This window comes from Nicrophorus vespilloides, unplaced genomic scaffold (assembly GCF_001412225.1).
Source record: "Nicrophorus vespilloides isolate i.1.1-1 unplaced genomic scaffold, Nicve_v1.0, whole genome shotgun sequence".
Lineage (NCBI taxonomy): Eukaryota > Metazoa > Arthropoda > Insecta > Coleoptera > Silphidae > Nicrophorus > Nicrophorus vespilloides.
The window spans coordinates 25,646-41,278 of record NW_017095535.1 but is presented as its reverse complement, the minus strand read 5'-3'; the positions used below and the strand labels follow the sequence as shown (position 1 = coordinate 41,278).

Sequence of the window (15,633 nt, the reverse complement as noted above, 5' to 3'; positions counted from 1 at the left end):
TCGAAAGTTCCTATTTGAATGCTTTGGAAAATCACAACGGCCTCCAAGAGCTCATCGCTAAATCAGATATTGCCGTTTCAATCCTTCCGGCTAACATGCATCACGTCGTTGCTAAAGCTTGTATAGATCAGAAAATCAATATGGTTACCGCCAGTTACGTTTCGGACGCAATGAAAGAGTTGCATGACGAAGCAGTTGAAGCTGGAGTCACCATCCTGAATGAAATCGGTTTGGACCCTGGCATCGACCATCTCTTAGCTCTGGAATGCATTGATGATGTTAAGGCTATGGGCGGTAGAGTTACGTCCTTCGAATCCTTCTGCGGCGGTCTCCCAGCACCGGAATTCAGCGACAACCCTCTCAGATACAAATTCTCTTGGTCACCAAGAGGTGCTTTGCTAAACACCCTCTCATCCGCTAGATATTTGCGTAAAGGACAAGTCGTGGAAATTAGTGAAGGCGGTGAGCTGATGGCTGCTACTAAGTCATTAGATTTCCTACCTGGCTTCAGCTTGGAAGGTTTCCCCAACAGAGACAGCACAGCGTACACCAATTACTACGGTATCCCAGACGCTTTGACCGTTCTTCGTGGAACCATCCGTTACACCGGTTTCGCTGAGGCCGCGAGAACGTTGCAGCTTCTCGGATTATTGGACCCCAAACCGCATCCATACTTGCACACCCAAGGACCAGATATGACGTGGAGAGGACTGATCTGCCAAATTCTGGGATTCGAAGACACCACCATTTTGCCTGAGAACTTGAAGCAGAAGATCACCGAACGCACCGGCAGCGAATTCGCCGTCGAACTTTTGGAAGAGCTCGAGCTTCTCAGCGACGAAAAGGTTGCTAAATACGGAACACCACTTGACACCTTGACACAATATTTGGCCAACAAATTGGCATTGGGACCGCAAGAAAGGGATCTTGTAATCTTGAGGCACGACATTGGTATTATGTGGCCGGACAACAGGAAGGAAGTCAGAGGAGTAAACTTTGTAGTCTACGGTGACGCTGAAGGACATTCCGCAATGGCAAAGACCGTTGGTTTCCCCGCAGCCATCGCTACCAAAATGATCCTCGATGGTAAGTTTACGTCAGAGATAATCAATGAAGTCAATTTTTTATGAATTTACTTTTCAGGTGAGATTCAACACAAAGGTATCATTCTTCCATTTACTTCCGACATATACAGGCCATTTTGTCCAGGTTGAGGAACGAAGGACTCAACAGCACTGAAACTTCCAAATTTTTCTAAAAAGTTAATTTAATTATATTTTCTAAGAAATACGCTTTTTAAATAATAAAGTTTTTACCAAGTAAATTATGTTATAAATAGAATTAATTCTTTAATCTAGTCGCCTTTATCATCTTATACAAAGGTGGTGAGTTGGAACATCATACTAAATTGATAAAAAACGTTAGTCGATAAGTATTGAAAGAGCGGTAGGAATAGGGCATTCGTAATAATAATGAGAAGAAAAAATAAATCTATAATCAAACTAATAATAAATATTTAAAAATGGTATGGAAATCAGTTAATAATTTATTACTACTAATTTATAACTGATTGCTTAAATAAGAATTATGATAAAAACATGTAACGAATAGTTCTTAATATTTCTTATTTATTTAATCTCAATTATTGAATTAAAATAATAAGGAAACAATAAATAAAAATTGTATTTAATTTAATTTTGAATTTTTGATTTAAATTCAAATTTTAAACGAATCTATTGTATGCAACTCTATATACAGAGTTGTCCGAAAAGTATAATCAATAAACTAATAGAAAAAAACATTGCGGACAGTTATTTATTAGGCTCGGTAAGTTTCTATTAGTTTCCAGTTATAGTTTATTGCTTTATTAGTTATAGACAAATGGGATATGCTGTAAATAAATATTGAATACAATTGTTTTAACGATTCATGGATAAAATGCAAGGTATGAGTGTTTCTCACATGTCAATGTATGCTTGACTAATGAACCTGTAACTTTTAGTGCATGCAGTTTATTTAGACTTCGTGGAATTGAGGTTGTGCTAATGAGTTCTGCAAACGAGTAAGTTTTTCGTAATAGAGACGCCTGGGTACTTCTTTGCCAATTCATCGCATTGATCTTTCATTTCTGATGCTACGGTGATGGCAATGTTGGGATCTCTGTAGAGATACTCAATCAGAGGAGCGGAAACCCTGCCAGCTCCGAAAATAACAACTCTCTTCTTGGATGGATCTTCAAAAGAACCTTCTTTATGCCTAGTCCTAAAATAAGTAATGAGTTGAATTAAACTATTATAACTTTGTAATTACTTATTACATATTGATTTTGCGAAGATCCTGAATGTATTCAAAGTTCGTTGTCAGTTTTCCGTTGCTAGCAATAATAGCCTGTAATTAAATTAATTAGTTTTCGATTTGATTTTTGTGTTCCGCTACTTACGCCTTCTACGGTTGCACAGAAGTTGTGGTTCTCCATGGGTTCTTCTGCTTTAGACTTGAGAATGTCTTGAGCGAAGGGGAAGAGAAGATCGCCGAAGAAGTCGGTACTTTCTCTTGGTATTTGTGTGGGCATGTTATCGATGCTGCAGACTAAAACGCCGGGTCCACTGAAACTCTTGGTGTCCTTGTTTCTATCGGCGTCGTAGAGGCAGAAAGGTGTATCAATAGTAGTGCATTCGTTCATGAATTCGATGGAACCGCCTGGATCCGCGGAGATGTCGCAAATAGCCAACATACGATGAGGCAAGGCTGGTGCTCCAACGGAAGTCGGAAGCCAAGGCGTTCTCGCTGGTCTTAAGAGATCTTTAGCATCTGGAATTGTCAGCAGTTTCGGACTGTTTACAGCCCAATAGATGCCGTTAACAATAACCGACGCGTACGGTGCGATCTTTTTGCTGAAAGTGGAAATGTAACGTTCCGGATGCTCCTCGTATTCGAGTTCATCGAAACCTCCACCTTCTTTGCGCTCCAAGTAATGTTTCCTGCGAATTTCGCAACCGTAAATTTTGTTCAAACTTCCGTGCTCGGCGGCTTTCTTCAGGTTCTCAAAGCTAACGTATTCATGCGGCAGCTCTTGGAACACTTCTTGCGATCCCTGCGACACGTTACCAGAGCCGGTGAAAACGAAAGTCAAAGGCCCGATGGATTTGGGCATCAAACCTAAAGAGATCTCATATCCAGCATCCCTGACAGCTTGTCTGGCCATGCTCGAATTACGGTAATTGTGAGCCATACCGATATGCATGAATGGAGTGTGATGGCCCAAAGCTAGCAGCCTCAAGCCCATACCGTGCAGGATATTAATTTGTCCTGCAATTCCGGCCATTTTGCCGAAAGCCACGACTCTGGTTCCTTTATCGTCCATCAATTTCTCGTAATCCAATAAACGGATTCGCTTCTCCAGGATGGCATCAAGGAGAGCCATATTGGTCTCTTGGCCTTTGATGGTGTGCGAGAAAATGCAGTAGGTTTTATCGGGGATTAACTGATCGATGGGGACTTGCTTAACCCCGAAGATAACGCTCGCTTCGGAAATATCCTCTTGGATAATCGCTCCGGCGTTTAGGTAAGATTGCATCGGATAAGAACGCCTATTGCTAGGCTGCACGATGACCTTGACGCCATTCTTCGTCAACTTCTTCACGTGGGACGGTGCGAAAGCTGCTCTTCTCTCCCACACGCTCTGATCTTCCCTCCTGATGGCTATAACCTTCTTAGTATTCTGCACAGACAAAAAAAAATCATTTGCAACCTACTTATTTGTATATTAATATTGATGTACTTACGTAGGATCTTGAGTTAGCCTCAAGCTTGAGGCTGTTCTTAGCCAAACGCAGCATGCTCTTGATGTAGACGATATATTCTTGCAGCATATAAAATTAATAAAAAAATAAGAAATATGAGATGCGGCCCTCAGGAGTACACTGGGCCTACTGAAATCGAAACCGTCTTCCCCGTTGACATTCACCAGCTATCAGCTCGACCCAGATGACCCTCTTTCATAATTATTATTCACGATATTAATAGATAGAAAAAATTATACGTCGCGATAACGCGATACGCCAATCAGCAACTACTTTCTTCTGCTGGTAACATCATCTTCTCTTCATATCTGCGTATTAGATTTTAAAAAATGTGCGTTTATTTCTTTAAGCCGTTAACATGTTTTCGATTAAGACATGTTTGCAAATATATTTTTTTTTGGTAACATTCCGATGGGCCGAAAGTAGTGGTGATGCAGAGTGCATGTCCTCATTGCGAACGTCATCAATTGCTGGTGTTGTAACAGATAAACTTAGTGGAATAATATATTTGCGAAAACAATCTGAAATCGTCCGATCGTTGCGAAATAACGTTACTCCAAGGGAAAGGAAAAAAAAAATCTATTTTTTTTTCTGGCATTTAAATTTGTTGTTCGATTTTTTAAACTTTCCGTTTCACGCCTTACGTTTGTAATTGTTTTTGGCAAATGTAACTAATGGGTGTATGTATATGTTTTTGGGCCGTATTTAAAAAAACAATCCTGCGGAGGAAAAGCTTGAGAGACGGAAAGAGAGAATGAAAGAGAAAATGAGAGGGAGTCGGAGTGAAGCAAAAAACCGAAATAGGTTTCAGTGTACACGATGTGTGTGTGACGTATTACTGTCAGTTTGTTAAATAAACACAACTCCATTAAATTGTTGCCTCACATATGTCATCTCGACCACCCAGTTTTCGACTCTCTTCGCCTCCTCCTGCCCTGACATATTGCGATGTTTGGAAGTACGAAATTAACTGAAACCATGCTGAAAATCTATCCATGTTCCTTCCACGCGTCACGTAGTACCACTACGCGCTTATGTGCTTAAAAGTTATATAAGAGAATGCTACACATTTGATTTTATTGATTGCAAATTTATTGGCCTACACTAATTATTAAGAAAATCTCATGTCTTATATTCATTTTGCAATTATCATATCGTTAACATTGATAATATTTCTTAAGAAAATTAATACACTTTGAATTATCTAAGTATTTGCATATTAATATTATTTCTTATCATAATCTTGGCGCACTTTCTTGTAGTTTTTGATGAACCAGAAGAGGCGCAGCGTGAAAAAGTATAGGATTTCAATGAAACTGAGAACGCTGCAGCCGAAGAACAGTCCGGCCATGCCTCCAATGTAAACTGGAATGACTAGAAATAACATACCGCACAATATTTGTCTTGTTTTTGTTTCTGCTCACCCAAAACATCGGTGAAACCGAAGATCACGTCGCGCTTCAAACGCATCCGTGGATACTCTTTGAGACCCCACTGCAAGTTCGACCCCAAAAACCATTCCCTCGACTCGAAATTCTCGATTACGTAATTCACGTCGTCGCAGTTTGGATAGCATTTGCATTCTCTCTTCATCGTAATCAGACGATCTAAAAAAAACAGTTTCATAATACTTTTTTTAAATTAATATTTACAATCATTTCTTTAAAAGCATTACAGTTTGATTGGAATTACAATGTTTTATGTATATTTACAATATTTGTTTACTATTGTCTTCATTTTATTTACAAATTAATCATTAAAATCAATGGGATATATATTTTTATTAATTAATAATTTTATTTTACCTTTGTGTTTCGATAGACAATGAAGACCTTTAACATCACACGTTTTATCTCCACCTGAAGATTATTAAAAAAAAATCTAATATATTTTGGTAATATTTAAAGATATAAAAATTATGTTCAATTCAACCTAATTTCCTGTAGAAGTGTGGAATGCAACCACACAATTGCTTCCCCAAATTTGATCTGCACTCCATTCTGCAGAGAACGTAAGAGTAGACAGGTGAATGTCTTAAGTTGCTTTCATCGTAAAATCTGCATTTCCTTTGCTTCGGGTTTAAAGCCCTTGCCCTTTCTGAGCTGTATATGGAAAGAGCGCTTATGTAGACTTGCAAGAAAAAACCGTTAGGAGACTCGATGTTCTTACTAGCAACATCGGCCACCTCGGAAGGTCCATGTAAAAAAATCTAGAAAAAAGTATGGAAGTTTCTGTAAATATTATATAAAATGGTTCTCAATCTATACATTACGAAATGACAGCTGACACCATTTGTCTACGTGAGGAAATGGTGAAAAACTGTTTCGCACTATAACTACAAACAAACATGTTGGGCAAAAAGTTGATGAGAAACGTTGATGTAAATTGTTATACCTTAAATCCTGTAGACATATTCACAACGTTAGCGAAAACTTCACCATCCAAAGGGTTCACGTAAAAGGTTTCGTTCTCTGGATAAACTATCCATAGGTTCTTCTCCCAATAACTACAAATAGTTGAGGATCATTAACAATTATTTAGTATATAATTTAATTTACTTAGCGGCGTTGTATTTGGCTAATTGGGAATTGAACGAGTAACAAATTCCCATTTCGGTTATTGCAGATTGTATTGTGTATTGTTTGCCGTTAACACCGGAATTGGAGACGGAAGGTTTGAAGTCGAATTGCAGATCTACTAAAAGAGACATGTAATCGTCCGGACTAATATCGTCGTAGAAGGTAACGTCTTCGAAGTTGCTGTAAGTTGCGTTGGCTAAAGTCGTTAAGAACTTCCTCAAGGCCGTTTTATTCTTGGATGTAGATTTCTCCAGGTAGACTTCCAAAAGGGCTTGGTTTAACTTGCTCGTTGGGCAGATGGTTGCGCTTGGAAAGGATGTGTTCCAGGAGAATCGATCCCTTTCCATCGAAATTACAGTTGGATTCTCTTGGTACCGGACCAAGGTTAGACCGCTGAGGATCGAAGCACCGTACATACCAACAGCGACGAAGAAAGCCCACAATATAATTTCCAGTGGGTGTCTTTTGATAGCAGCCAAATGGTTGAAGCCGTGGATCGTGCTTATGGAAAGAAATGCCAGGATAAAATCCCAAGCTAATTTCGCACGACTGCTCGAAGCCATGGCTTATGTTCAAGTAGTCTGAAGTTAAAAAGGATAACAAAAGGATTACCACGATGGACTACAAATCATTTATTGATTATATAATTTGGTGCCGCACACAAAAGAATTATATTAATTATTTCTTCGATTCATCCACTCGGTTTTTTCCTGCAAACAAAGGACAAAACTGCTTTACTAATAATAATAGATGGATTGATAGGATTGTTGGAGGTATTACCCATCTTGAAGAACATCATGGAAATCCTCACGAATGGATACTCAATCAAAATTGTCAATAGAAAGGATGGAATCAGAACAATGCACAAATCACCAAATGCTAATAATGTCTAAAAAAAATCAGATTACAATTGTTATTACTTGTTGATATCAGAGTTTACTAAATTTAATCCGGTGAAGTACAGCGGGTATTTGGTTGATCCTCCGGATAAATACTGGAACTCCATGTGTGTCAAGAAGATGGAGTAGCTAATTTTTCCTAATACTTGGTGAACTTTGCTGGATAATATAGTGTTTATGGGACCACCGTAACCTTCCCGACAAACGAAAATAATCCAACAAATGGACAAAGCCCAAAGTGGTCTAAAGAACGTCAGATAGAAGCTTTGATGCATCTTGTTGTAAACGTAATCTTCGCTTTGAAAAACCTTGTTTATGGCTAGAAGGAAAGTAATATTCCCCAAGCTTAAAATCCAACCAAAAGTTAAAATTATATAGCCCAGTTTATAATTAACGTCTTTAGTTTTGAACAGAAAATATCCAAATATTATTCCTATGAGATAAGGAGAAGCTCTTGCAGGAGGCTGCAAGTAGTAATTGGTAAAATAATCGCTATTCGCCATATCGTTACTAGAAAATAATTTAATGATATTTCATGTTGAATTATATTTTTTTAAAGTTATACTCGAGTAAAGCCCAAGATTTGAATTCGTGCGTGTAAACCATGTAAAAGTTAAGAGCAAGTGTAGCCAAGAGTAGACTCAAGAAACTAATAATTCCAAGAGATTTATTCTTCCATAAGGGTATTAGAATTAATGGCGAACAAAGGTAATATTGGATGTCGCAATTCAAATACCAACTTTGAGTTAGACACTAAAATCAAAATAAATTAAAACTGTTTTAAAGAAATAAGTGACACTTTACCAAATGCTTTGTATTGATGTAACATTGGATGTAAGAAATAGTGGACCACCAGAAGTATTGGCAAGGTTTATTCACACCCATCGACACCTTCTTCCAAAGTGGACCAGATCCAAAGCGATCACCAAAAGTAGCTAAAGTTAAGACAACAACAATCAAAGGTGGTGTCAAACGAATGTATCTGTAGATGTAGAACAAGAACAAATTGAACTTTTTTCCTTGAGAGACGTGCTGGAAAAAGTTGTAGGAGACTAGTAAACCGCTCATCACGAAGAAGGAATCTACGCTCAACGTTGACCCAGTTATTATAGTACTAGGATAAGTGGACAACCACTGAAAAACAACTTTAGTCAATGAATAGCGGTTATTATATTTCCATTGAGTTACCTGGATAACGTCCAAGGTGTTTGCGAGGGGAAAGAATATTGACATAAGGAATTTATGGCCCACGAGCACGTAGAAAATACTTATGAAGCGTATACCGTGCAAACAGCTCAGATTCTCCGTGTCCTCCCTATCTGTGAAAACGTACAAAGAGTTGGAGTAAGCCGAAAATATACCAATCGCTTTCGGAATTTCCTCTGTAAGAAAAATAAAATAAAATACGCCAAAGACAATTTCATTACTTTAACAAACTTTCGTGTTTTCTTAAATATATATCAGCTGTTGTGCAAGCGGTGTTAATCAGAAGTATTATTAAAAAAAATGTCCTAAAAATTATATTTAATTAATTTAAATGTATTTGTAGTATTATTATTATTAATTACAAGACAATCCATTCTCGTTTACTGAAAGGTGTTTCATCTTTTAAACTATAGCAATCTAATTCATCGAGAGACACTTTGATGTCCAATCCTTCGGTCATCAAAAGAACAGTTTTGTTGAAGTGGTGCAAAACGTCGTTATGGTCGCAGGAATCTGGTATGCAAACTGACCAAAGAAGGCTTGCTCCAAGTACAAGGTTTCTATAGTTTTCGTACCACTAAAAAAGTACATTTTCACCAATTATTTAAATTAAAGTACAGTAGATTATTATAAGTAAATTTACAATTAAGTATTTTTAAGTATTTACAAAATGGTATATAAAGAAAGTATGAAAATGTATGTAAATTAATTAACATTTAAATTTGTCTATAAACTAGTGACAATTACATTATAGTATTTAGAATTTAGAAGCAGTGAAATACATTTCTTAAAAAAATTAAAGATATAAGCAAAATTTTACAAAAGTAAAAAAATAATTCTAATAGAATAAAATTAAAATTAAACAAAATCCACTTTTCTCTGTTCATTTTTCATGTAATACTTTGATACATTCGTATTATTAAAAATCACATTTGATATCTATCAAAATAATTGACGTAAATAAGTTAAGAACATTTGTGCAGATTATTAAATATGTAATGTTTTTTTTATATATTTTTAATAGTTTTAAGAGAAATAAAAAAAATGTTTGTTTTGTTATTAAAAAAATATATTAAAAATGTCTTGTTTCGTTATAATTATTAACACGTAATCGAATTAGGCAATTTGTTTTATAAAAATAATGAATAAAAATTGCACACATTAGTTTCGTGAAATTTTTGGTAGTAAGTTTAGTTATTTATTTTGTATGTTTAATTAATAATGCTATGCAATGCGGCACTTAATAAATATAAAGTAGAGATTAGTTTAGTGTAGATTTTGCAATTATTTTCACTGAAAAAGTAAATATTTTTTGTAGATTTTGAATGTATTGCATTTATATATTTTAAAATCATATTTGAAGTAATTAATTAACATTTACTTTTAGCACTGTTAGTTTATACAAATGAAAGTTATTATAAATTTAGATTAATGAACAATATACTAAAATATATGTGTATTTTGTATAAAATACTTTGAATAGTCTAAAAGCAGTTTCAAAAAATGTTGTTGATTAAAAGTTCCAATAATCTTTAAAGTAAAATGATTCAGTTTTTCTATATGCTAAAAAAAAATTAAGTTAGATGTTTTAAAACACAGAATATTTTGATTAATTTTAAAAAGAGTTCAGAATTAAAATTCAGAGAATAAGGAGAGTTTTATCTTTTATACATTTATTGAAAGAGTTGTTCAGCATTTCAATCTTTTGATAGTTTTTAAAAAGCGCAATGATAGAAATAGTTTTCTAAGATAAATAATTAATTTTGTTTATTGTTTTTTAAAGCAAATTAAATACAGTGAAACGTCGATTATCCGTGGTAATTCGGGAACTTTAAAGCACAGATAAAAACACGGTTAATACAAACATCAACATCGTTATTTGATTTAAAAACTTATTTTCAATGTATACAAAAATATATTTTTAATCATTTTAAAAGGTAATCTGTAATTTTTGATTATTTTCGTTGTAAAATATCAGTGTTTTACTGTATTTATAAAAATGAAAAACTATAATAGTTTAAAGTGAATTTGGTAAATTATGGTATTTGTATACTAGAAAGTAACATATTCTTACTGAACCAGTGATGTTTCTGAAGCCAAGTATCTTTTTGACGATATTTTCCGTCGGTTGGATTCTAATTACGCAGTGCTTCCCATTAATTTCTCCAGCTTCGGTGTAAGCTTTAATATAAATGCATTCCTTGAAACTGCCATAATCCATCAAGTTACCCAATAGAATTCCAGATTGTAATTTCGAAGACGAATCGAACACTGAAGACGAAAAAAAGAATAAAAAAAAGCAAATTGAAAAATTTCTTATGTAAGTACTTTGTAAAGCCCATGGTTGGAATGATTTCAAAGCAGTTTGAAACTCTTTGCTGTGCTTCTTGCAAGTGTCATTTTTCGAATCGGTCAGAGCGTACACTTGCAGAACTTGTTGCATGACAATTCCTTGCTTCGTGTTAAGCTTCATTTTTTTCGGTTTTGGTTTTGGTTCGTGAAATCTCGTTGCAAGAACATCAACGTAATCCAAACTTTCGTTGTATATTGATACATTGTATTGGTTGATATTGTTTGAGGCGTACGATGAGAGTATTAAGAGAAGAGTTGTAGCTGCAATCATTTCGTTTAGAATGCAACTACTTGAAATGATCTCCATGGTTTTTATAGTTTTTGCTACAAGGCTATAGTGTCAGAGAATTGATGAGAATATCACAGGTATTATGCTGCTGAATAATATATGAATTCGTTTGGACGATTCAGAAATTGAAAATTATTTGTGGACCACGAATGTAAACTGTTTGGACTGAGGGGAAATGAAAATTAAGTCGAATGATACGTTTTTTAGTGGTTCTGTACGCGCGTGTGGTCCGGGCCCGTAGCATATGCAACGACGACGAAATCTAATGGATTTCTGTTTATTTAAACCAACCATCGTGAGGGGGTATCTTCGTATCAAGGAAAGCCAGAGATGAAGAAAAGAGAAAAAAATATAAGAAGGAACGAAATAAAGCAAGTCTTCGGCGATTGACACTTCTCCTTTTCTTATTTTGTTTTTTTTTTTCGCTTGTCTGAAATTGGAGATGTCGGTTATGAAACGAAACACGCCGCACACTTATTTATTATAATCTCCAACTTATTATTTATTTTATTTTTTTTGCACAGATTTTTTTCTTTTCGTCCTTTTTTTTCTTATTTTTTCACGAATTCGCGTCGACGGATGTTCGATTTATTTTTATTTTCTTGGCAGCTTCTGTGAAGCTCTCTGTGAATGGTCGAGTTTGCGCCCGCTTTCAGTTTTCGACGCCCCGGTGTTCGGCGATTGGCTGAAACGGTGTGTCTGACGAATTTTCAGGAGCCGATGGTGCGCTGCCATTGGTCGGGAGGACCGGAGATGCTGTATCTCTTTCGCTTATCCGCGCTAATCTGCGTGATGGGTATCTATGTGGATCATTGTATTCTTTTAGAATATTGTTATATTGCCTCTTCGCGAGGAGTGATTGTAGCCGCTGATATACGCGACAGTGAAATACCTTTTTATCTGGATGGAAACTATGTTGGCTTCCAGATCGGCGAGGGTTCCGAAGTGCGCGAGATGCCGGAACCATGGGATGATATCCACTTTAAGAGGACACAAGAAACAATGCATCTACAAGAACTGCTCCTGTGCGAAGTGCGGATTAATCAAAGAGAGACAACGGATTATGGCTGCACAAGTAAGTTTATCCTAAGATTATCATGTTCTAATGTATCCTTTAAATTATTACATTAAAATCTATTAAAATATACCATAGTACTTTAACTAGAGTATAAACCTAATTAATGATAATATATCATAACACGTTTCATACAACAAAATGTTTTTAATCTAATTTGAAAATGTTTTTATAATTGCAAATTATTTAAAAAGCGCACATTAAATATATTTTACACATTTAAGATTTGTGTATTGAAACTTGTAATAAAATTTGTATACAATTAAAATTATAACATTTTGCAGAAAGTTACGTTAAAAACTTTTCAAAGAAGGATTATTTAGTACGTAGAATATTTGCAATATACACAAACGCTATACTTAACAACATAAATCCGATAAATTATGAAATACCTGCAAAGTTTTTATTGATTACAAAAAAAAATACGGAAATATGTTGAAAATGTAATAAATGATGATATATCAGAGAAATAACACGTATTAAATGCAAATATTAATGTCATTAAATTAAATACAACAAAATTTATATAATTTAATTTGGAAATGCTTTTATAATTGAAAATTATATAAAAAGCGCACATTAGATGCAGTTTACACATTTAAGATTTGTGTTTTGAAACACGAAATAAAATTTGCATACAATTAAAATTATGACATTTTGCTGAAAATTACGTTAAAAACTCTTCAAAAAAGGATTGTTTGATGTGAAATGTTTCCAATATGCATAAAAACGCAATACTTAAGAACATAAATCCAAATAATTATAAAATATCTGTAAAATTCTTATTAATTAAAAAAAAATATGAAAAATGTTGAAAAATCTAATAATTTATAAAATTCTTATTGATTGCAAAAACATACATGAAAAAATGTTGTTTCAACATCATAGTTATAATAATATTATTTACTATATCAGCACAGGTACAAAATACAAAAAAAAAACAAATATATATTTTTTCATATTAAATCTGCAATAAAACATTGCAATCAACAAATTTCTAACTTTATTATTTTTTTTTAAATAATTATTTTTAGTAATCAAATTATTTATAAATTTAGTAATTATAATTGCAAATACCATTCTACTGTGTAATATCAAAAGACAAATACAAAAAATTATCGTTTTTTTTATCATGTTAGTGTTTAGCTGTATCAAAACGTAATGGTTTTAAATTTATTTTATAATTTTTTTTTTAACAAAATTGTGAAAATATTGTGTTTCAAAATCATCTCATGATACAAAAAAAAGTTTTATGCTCAATTAATATAAATATAATTATAATGAGAAATGTATGTAATGTTCAATTATAAATATATTATAATCAGTTTTGCCAATATCTCGGACTGTTTAAAACCGAATTAATAATGACTTGACTATGAAAAGGATAAAAACCGATCATTTATGTAAAATTGAAATTTATTTATTGAATATATTATTCTATGTTGGATCCGTATAATATACTTAAAGAAGATAATATAGAAGTTGCAGTTTCATATACGGAACTAAAATTGTTGATTTAAAGTTAGACTGAAATGTTTTTAATTATGAATATTTTAGGTAAATTTAGTTTTTTTTATTAAAAATAAAATAATTATTATATATTGCTGTAATACATTTGAAATTATTGAATCAAGTAAAATGTAATACTAATAATTTATAATATTAAATTTCTTTTATAAAAAAAACATATAAAAACATTGTAATATATGAAATAAGATGCATTAAATTAATTGTTTCTTTTTTTATAAATGCTTTTATGTAATTTGCAAAATATATTTTTAAATTTATCTTAATAGGATAAAAAAGCAGAAGGAAAATCCAGTAATAAGCATTTTAATTTATGTTAATTATAGAAGTATAATTGCATTCGAAATATAAAGAAAAGAAAACCAGTCCGATAATAATTAACCTCGCAAGGTTTGTTTTGATGCAAACAGTTTTCATATCTAATATAATTACTTCGATAATTATTTGAAACACATTTGAGCTAATTACATTGAATGAACCGATATAATATACAAATTATCATTTTAGGAAAGGTTACGTTACAATGAACGTTTGGAAGAGCCTTTAAAGGTTTGAGTGTATTTTTTAAAATAATAAATTAATAACAAATTTTGTTTATGTGTATAATTATTAATTTGATAATCAATTATATTTTATTTAGTATTGAAAAATTAGCGTTTTTTGTACTTTCTTGTAATTGAAGGTGAATTATATATGAAAAAATATTGGATTTTTTTCTTTGAATTGTTGATAGTTTTATTAGTTGTAGATGATTTGGGTGGAATTGATGTGGTAATATATTATTTAAATGTAATAAATAATCGTTATTATGTGGAAATGAAGTTAAAAAGGGGTGGACAGACGTTTTGAGTCAAGTGTATATTGTGTGTAATCCGAATCGATGCACGAGTTTAATCGATATTCCATTAGAGCCGTATCGTGTGTCTTTCCAAATGTTAGCTCATTGGTAATCAGGATAAATCTGATATGTCGCAGCGCCCCCTGCTGCTGTTCCTCTGCACAGCATCCACCCTCACTCGCAATCAAATATTTACACGCCACTCGACAAATATCCGATGAATAATAATAATCAAGTTTCCCTCACCGAATTCAATGTGTTTTGTTTTAGGTGGCGTTGAAGCGACAGCAGGCGGCAGAAGACGCTATAGCTCTTCACCTGGCTTCCGCGGAGAGCGGTACCACCTACGATTACCTTCCACCAGGAAGGATCTTCGGGATGCAGGTGACGTCTCCGGAACCGGAAAACGCCGAAGTCCAAGAAGCCAGCTCATCCTCGGACACGCAAGAGGTGTTAGTCAGCCCGGCTTCGATCGAGATGCTAACCAAGCTGTTCCCTAACAAGAAGAGATCCGTTTTGGAGCTTGTGCTTAAGCGCTGCAACCATGATCTTCTTAAAGCCATCGAGCATTTCAACGTGGGTAAAAGCAAGGATGAAGAAACGGAGCAGTTCTCCGCGTTCAAACCAGTTTCTGCTAAAGGAAAGGAAGCGATCAAACCTCTCCACACCAACATTTCGCTGATGACCAGCAACAAGGTTTTCATGCACAGCTTGTATCCGTTTCTTCCGCTCTTCAATCCACAACCCGTGCTGCCGAGTCCGGTCTACGTGCCAGGATTCTGCGAGTGCGAGCAATGCAAGCACGGCTTATACCGCGTCGAACCGAGGATGTAATAAAACTTCTGCATACTCTTCTTTTAAGTTGTATATAATTTAGTAAATTATTTTTTTATTTTATATGGTTTATTTATAAGTTATTATTCTGGTCTTGGGCGAGTAAAGCTGCTGGACAAACAGGGGCATTCTTCTTAACTTACAACGCAAACAAAACAAAACAAAACAAAGAAGTCGTAATGAAATTAGAGGACGGGCGCGTCGCTGCTCCCGGGAAATAAAAGTTGCCTA

The 15,633-nt window shown here is 34.2% G+C and overlaps 5 protein-coding genes and 1 long non-coding RNA gene across 6 annotated transcripts; 3 read left to right on the top strand and 3 right to left on the bottom strand.

The window, feature by feature from the left end:
* The first annotated feature begins 6 nt into the window (after nucleotides 1-6).
* On the top strand, nucleotides 7-1,308 carry LOC108569495 (alpha-aminoadipic semialdehyde synthase, mitochondrial-like). Its single transcript, XM_017931068.1, has 2 exons — nucleotides 7-1,086; nucleotides 1,144-1,308. The coding sequence occupies exons 1-2, from the start codon at nucleotides 96-98 to the stop codon at nucleotides 1,212-1,214; spliced, it is 1,062 nt and encodes a 353-aa protein (XP_017786557.1). The 5' UTR covers nucleotides 7-95; the 3' UTR covers nucleotides 1,215-1,308.
* Nucleotides 1,309-1,765: 457 nt separating this feature from the next.
* Nucleotides 1,766-2,063, top strand: LOC108569437. Its single transcript, XR_001891334.1, has 3 exons — nucleotides 1,766-1,827; nucleotides 1,872-1,945; nucleotides 2,003-2,063. It is a non-coding gene; the product is annotated as an uncharacterized LOC108569437 (long non-coding RNA).
* Nucleotides 2,064-2,081: 18 nt separating this feature from the next.
* LOC108569430 (alpha-aminoadipic semialdehyde synthase, mitochondrial-like) lies at nucleotides 2,082-4,090 on the bottom strand (the record flags this gene model as incomplete). The annotated part of the gene is made up of 4 exons (XM_017930980.1): nucleotides 3,786-4,090; nucleotides 2,441-3,721; nucleotides 2,318-2,388; nucleotides 2,082-2,262 (listed from the first exon to the last, which is right to left on the bottom strand). Coding segments are annotated over exons 1-4 (1,620 nt in total), but the record flags the coding sequence as incomplete, so codon positions are not given.
* Nucleotides 4,091-5,028: 938 nt separating this feature from the next.
* On the bottom strand, nucleotides 5,029-6,945 carry LOC108569420 (pickpocket protein 28-like). The gene is made up of 6 exons (XM_017930968.1): nucleotides 6,362-6,945; nucleotides 6,198-6,309; nucleotides 5,736-6,012; nucleotides 5,609-5,662; nucleotides 5,228-5,410; nucleotides 5,029-5,168 (listed from the first exon to the last, which is right to left on the bottom strand). Exons 1-6 carry the CDS (start codon nucleotides 6,943-6,945, stop codon nucleotides 5,029-5,031), a joined length of 1,350 nt encoding a protein of 449 aa, XP_017786457.1.
* A 336-nt stretch (nucleotides 6,946-7,281) lies between these two features.
* On the bottom strand, nucleotides 7,282-11,074 carry LOC108569411 (nose resistant to fluoxetine protein 6-like). Its single transcript, XM_017930957.1, has 8 exons — nucleotides 10,816-11,074; nucleotides 10,562-10,758; nucleotides 8,850-9,064; nucleotides 8,719-8,792; nucleotides 8,470-8,663; nucleotides 8,086-8,415; nucleotides 7,847-8,034; nucleotides 7,282-7,791 (listed from the first exon to the last, which is right to left on the bottom strand). Exons 1-8 carry the CDS (start codon nucleotides 10,958-10,960, stop codon nucleotides 7,299-7,301), a joined length of 1,836 nt encoding a protein of 611 aa, XP_017786446.1. The 5' UTR covers nucleotides 10,961-11,074; the 3' UTR covers nucleotides 7,282-7,298.
* Nucleotides 11,075-11,932: 858 nt separating this feature from the next.
* LOC108569453 (doublesex- and mab-3-related transcription factor A2-like) lies at nucleotides 11,933-15,425 on the top strand. The gene is made up of 2 exons (XM_017931010.1): nucleotides 11,933-12,203; nucleotides 14,839-15,425. Exons 1-2 carry the CDS (start codon nucleotides 12,033-12,035, stop codon nucleotides 15,400-15,402), a joined length of 735 nt encoding a protein of 244 aa, XP_017786499.1. The 5' UTR covers nucleotides 11,933-12,032; the 3' UTR covers nucleotides 15,403-15,425.
* The last annotated feature ends 208 nt before the right edge of the window (nucleotides 15,426-15,633 follow it).

What these genes read in the sequence shown, in the direction of transcription:
- LOC108569495 (XM_017931068.1), top strand. Translation starts at nt 96, where the DNA reads ATGCATCACGTCGTTGCTAAAGCTTGTATAGATCAGAAAATCAATATG. An exon ending in TACCAAAATGATCCTCGATG is followed by an intron (nt 1,087 to 1,143) that starts GTAAGTTTACGT and finishes TTTACTTTTCAG; the next exon opens with GTGAGATTCAACACAAAGGT.
- LOC108569420 (XM_017930968.1), bottom strand. Translation starts at nt 6,945, where the DNA reads ATGGCTTCGAGCAGTCGTGCGAAATTAGCTTGGGATTTTATCCTGGCA. An exon ending in GCCAAATACAACGCCGCTAA is followed by an intron (nt 6,310 to 6,361) that starts GTAAATTAAATT and finishes AACTATTTGTAG; the next exon opens with TTATTGGGAGAAGAACCTAT. An exon ending in ATATGTCTACAGGATTTAAG is followed by an intron (nt 6,013 to 6,197) that starts GTATAACAATTT and finishes ACTTTTTTCTAG; the next exon opens with ATTTTTTTACATGGACCTTC.
- LOC108569411 (XM_017930957.1), bottom strand. Translation starts at nt 10,960, where the DNA reads ATGAAGCTTAACACGAAGCAAGGAATTGTCATGCAACAAGTTCTGCAA. An exon ending in AAACGAGAATGGATTGTCTT is followed by an intron (nt 8,793 to 8,849) that starts GTAATTAATAAT and finishes TATAATTTTTAG; the next exon opens with GACATTTTTTTTAATAATAC. An exon ending in ACACCTTGGACGTTATCCAG is followed by an intron (nt 8,416 to 8,469) that starts GTAACTCAATGG and finishes GTTGTTTTTCAG; the next exon opens with TGGTTGTCCACTTATCCTAG.
- LOC108569453 (XM_017931010.1), top strand. Translation starts at nt 12,033, where the DNA reads ATGGAAACTATGTTGGCTTCCAGATCGGCGAGGGTTCCGAAGTGCGCG. An exon ending in AACGGATTATGGCTGCACAA is followed by an intron (nt 12,204 to 14,838) that starts GTAAGTTTATCC and finishes GTTTTGTTTTAG; the next exon opens with GTGGCGTTGAAGCGACAGCA.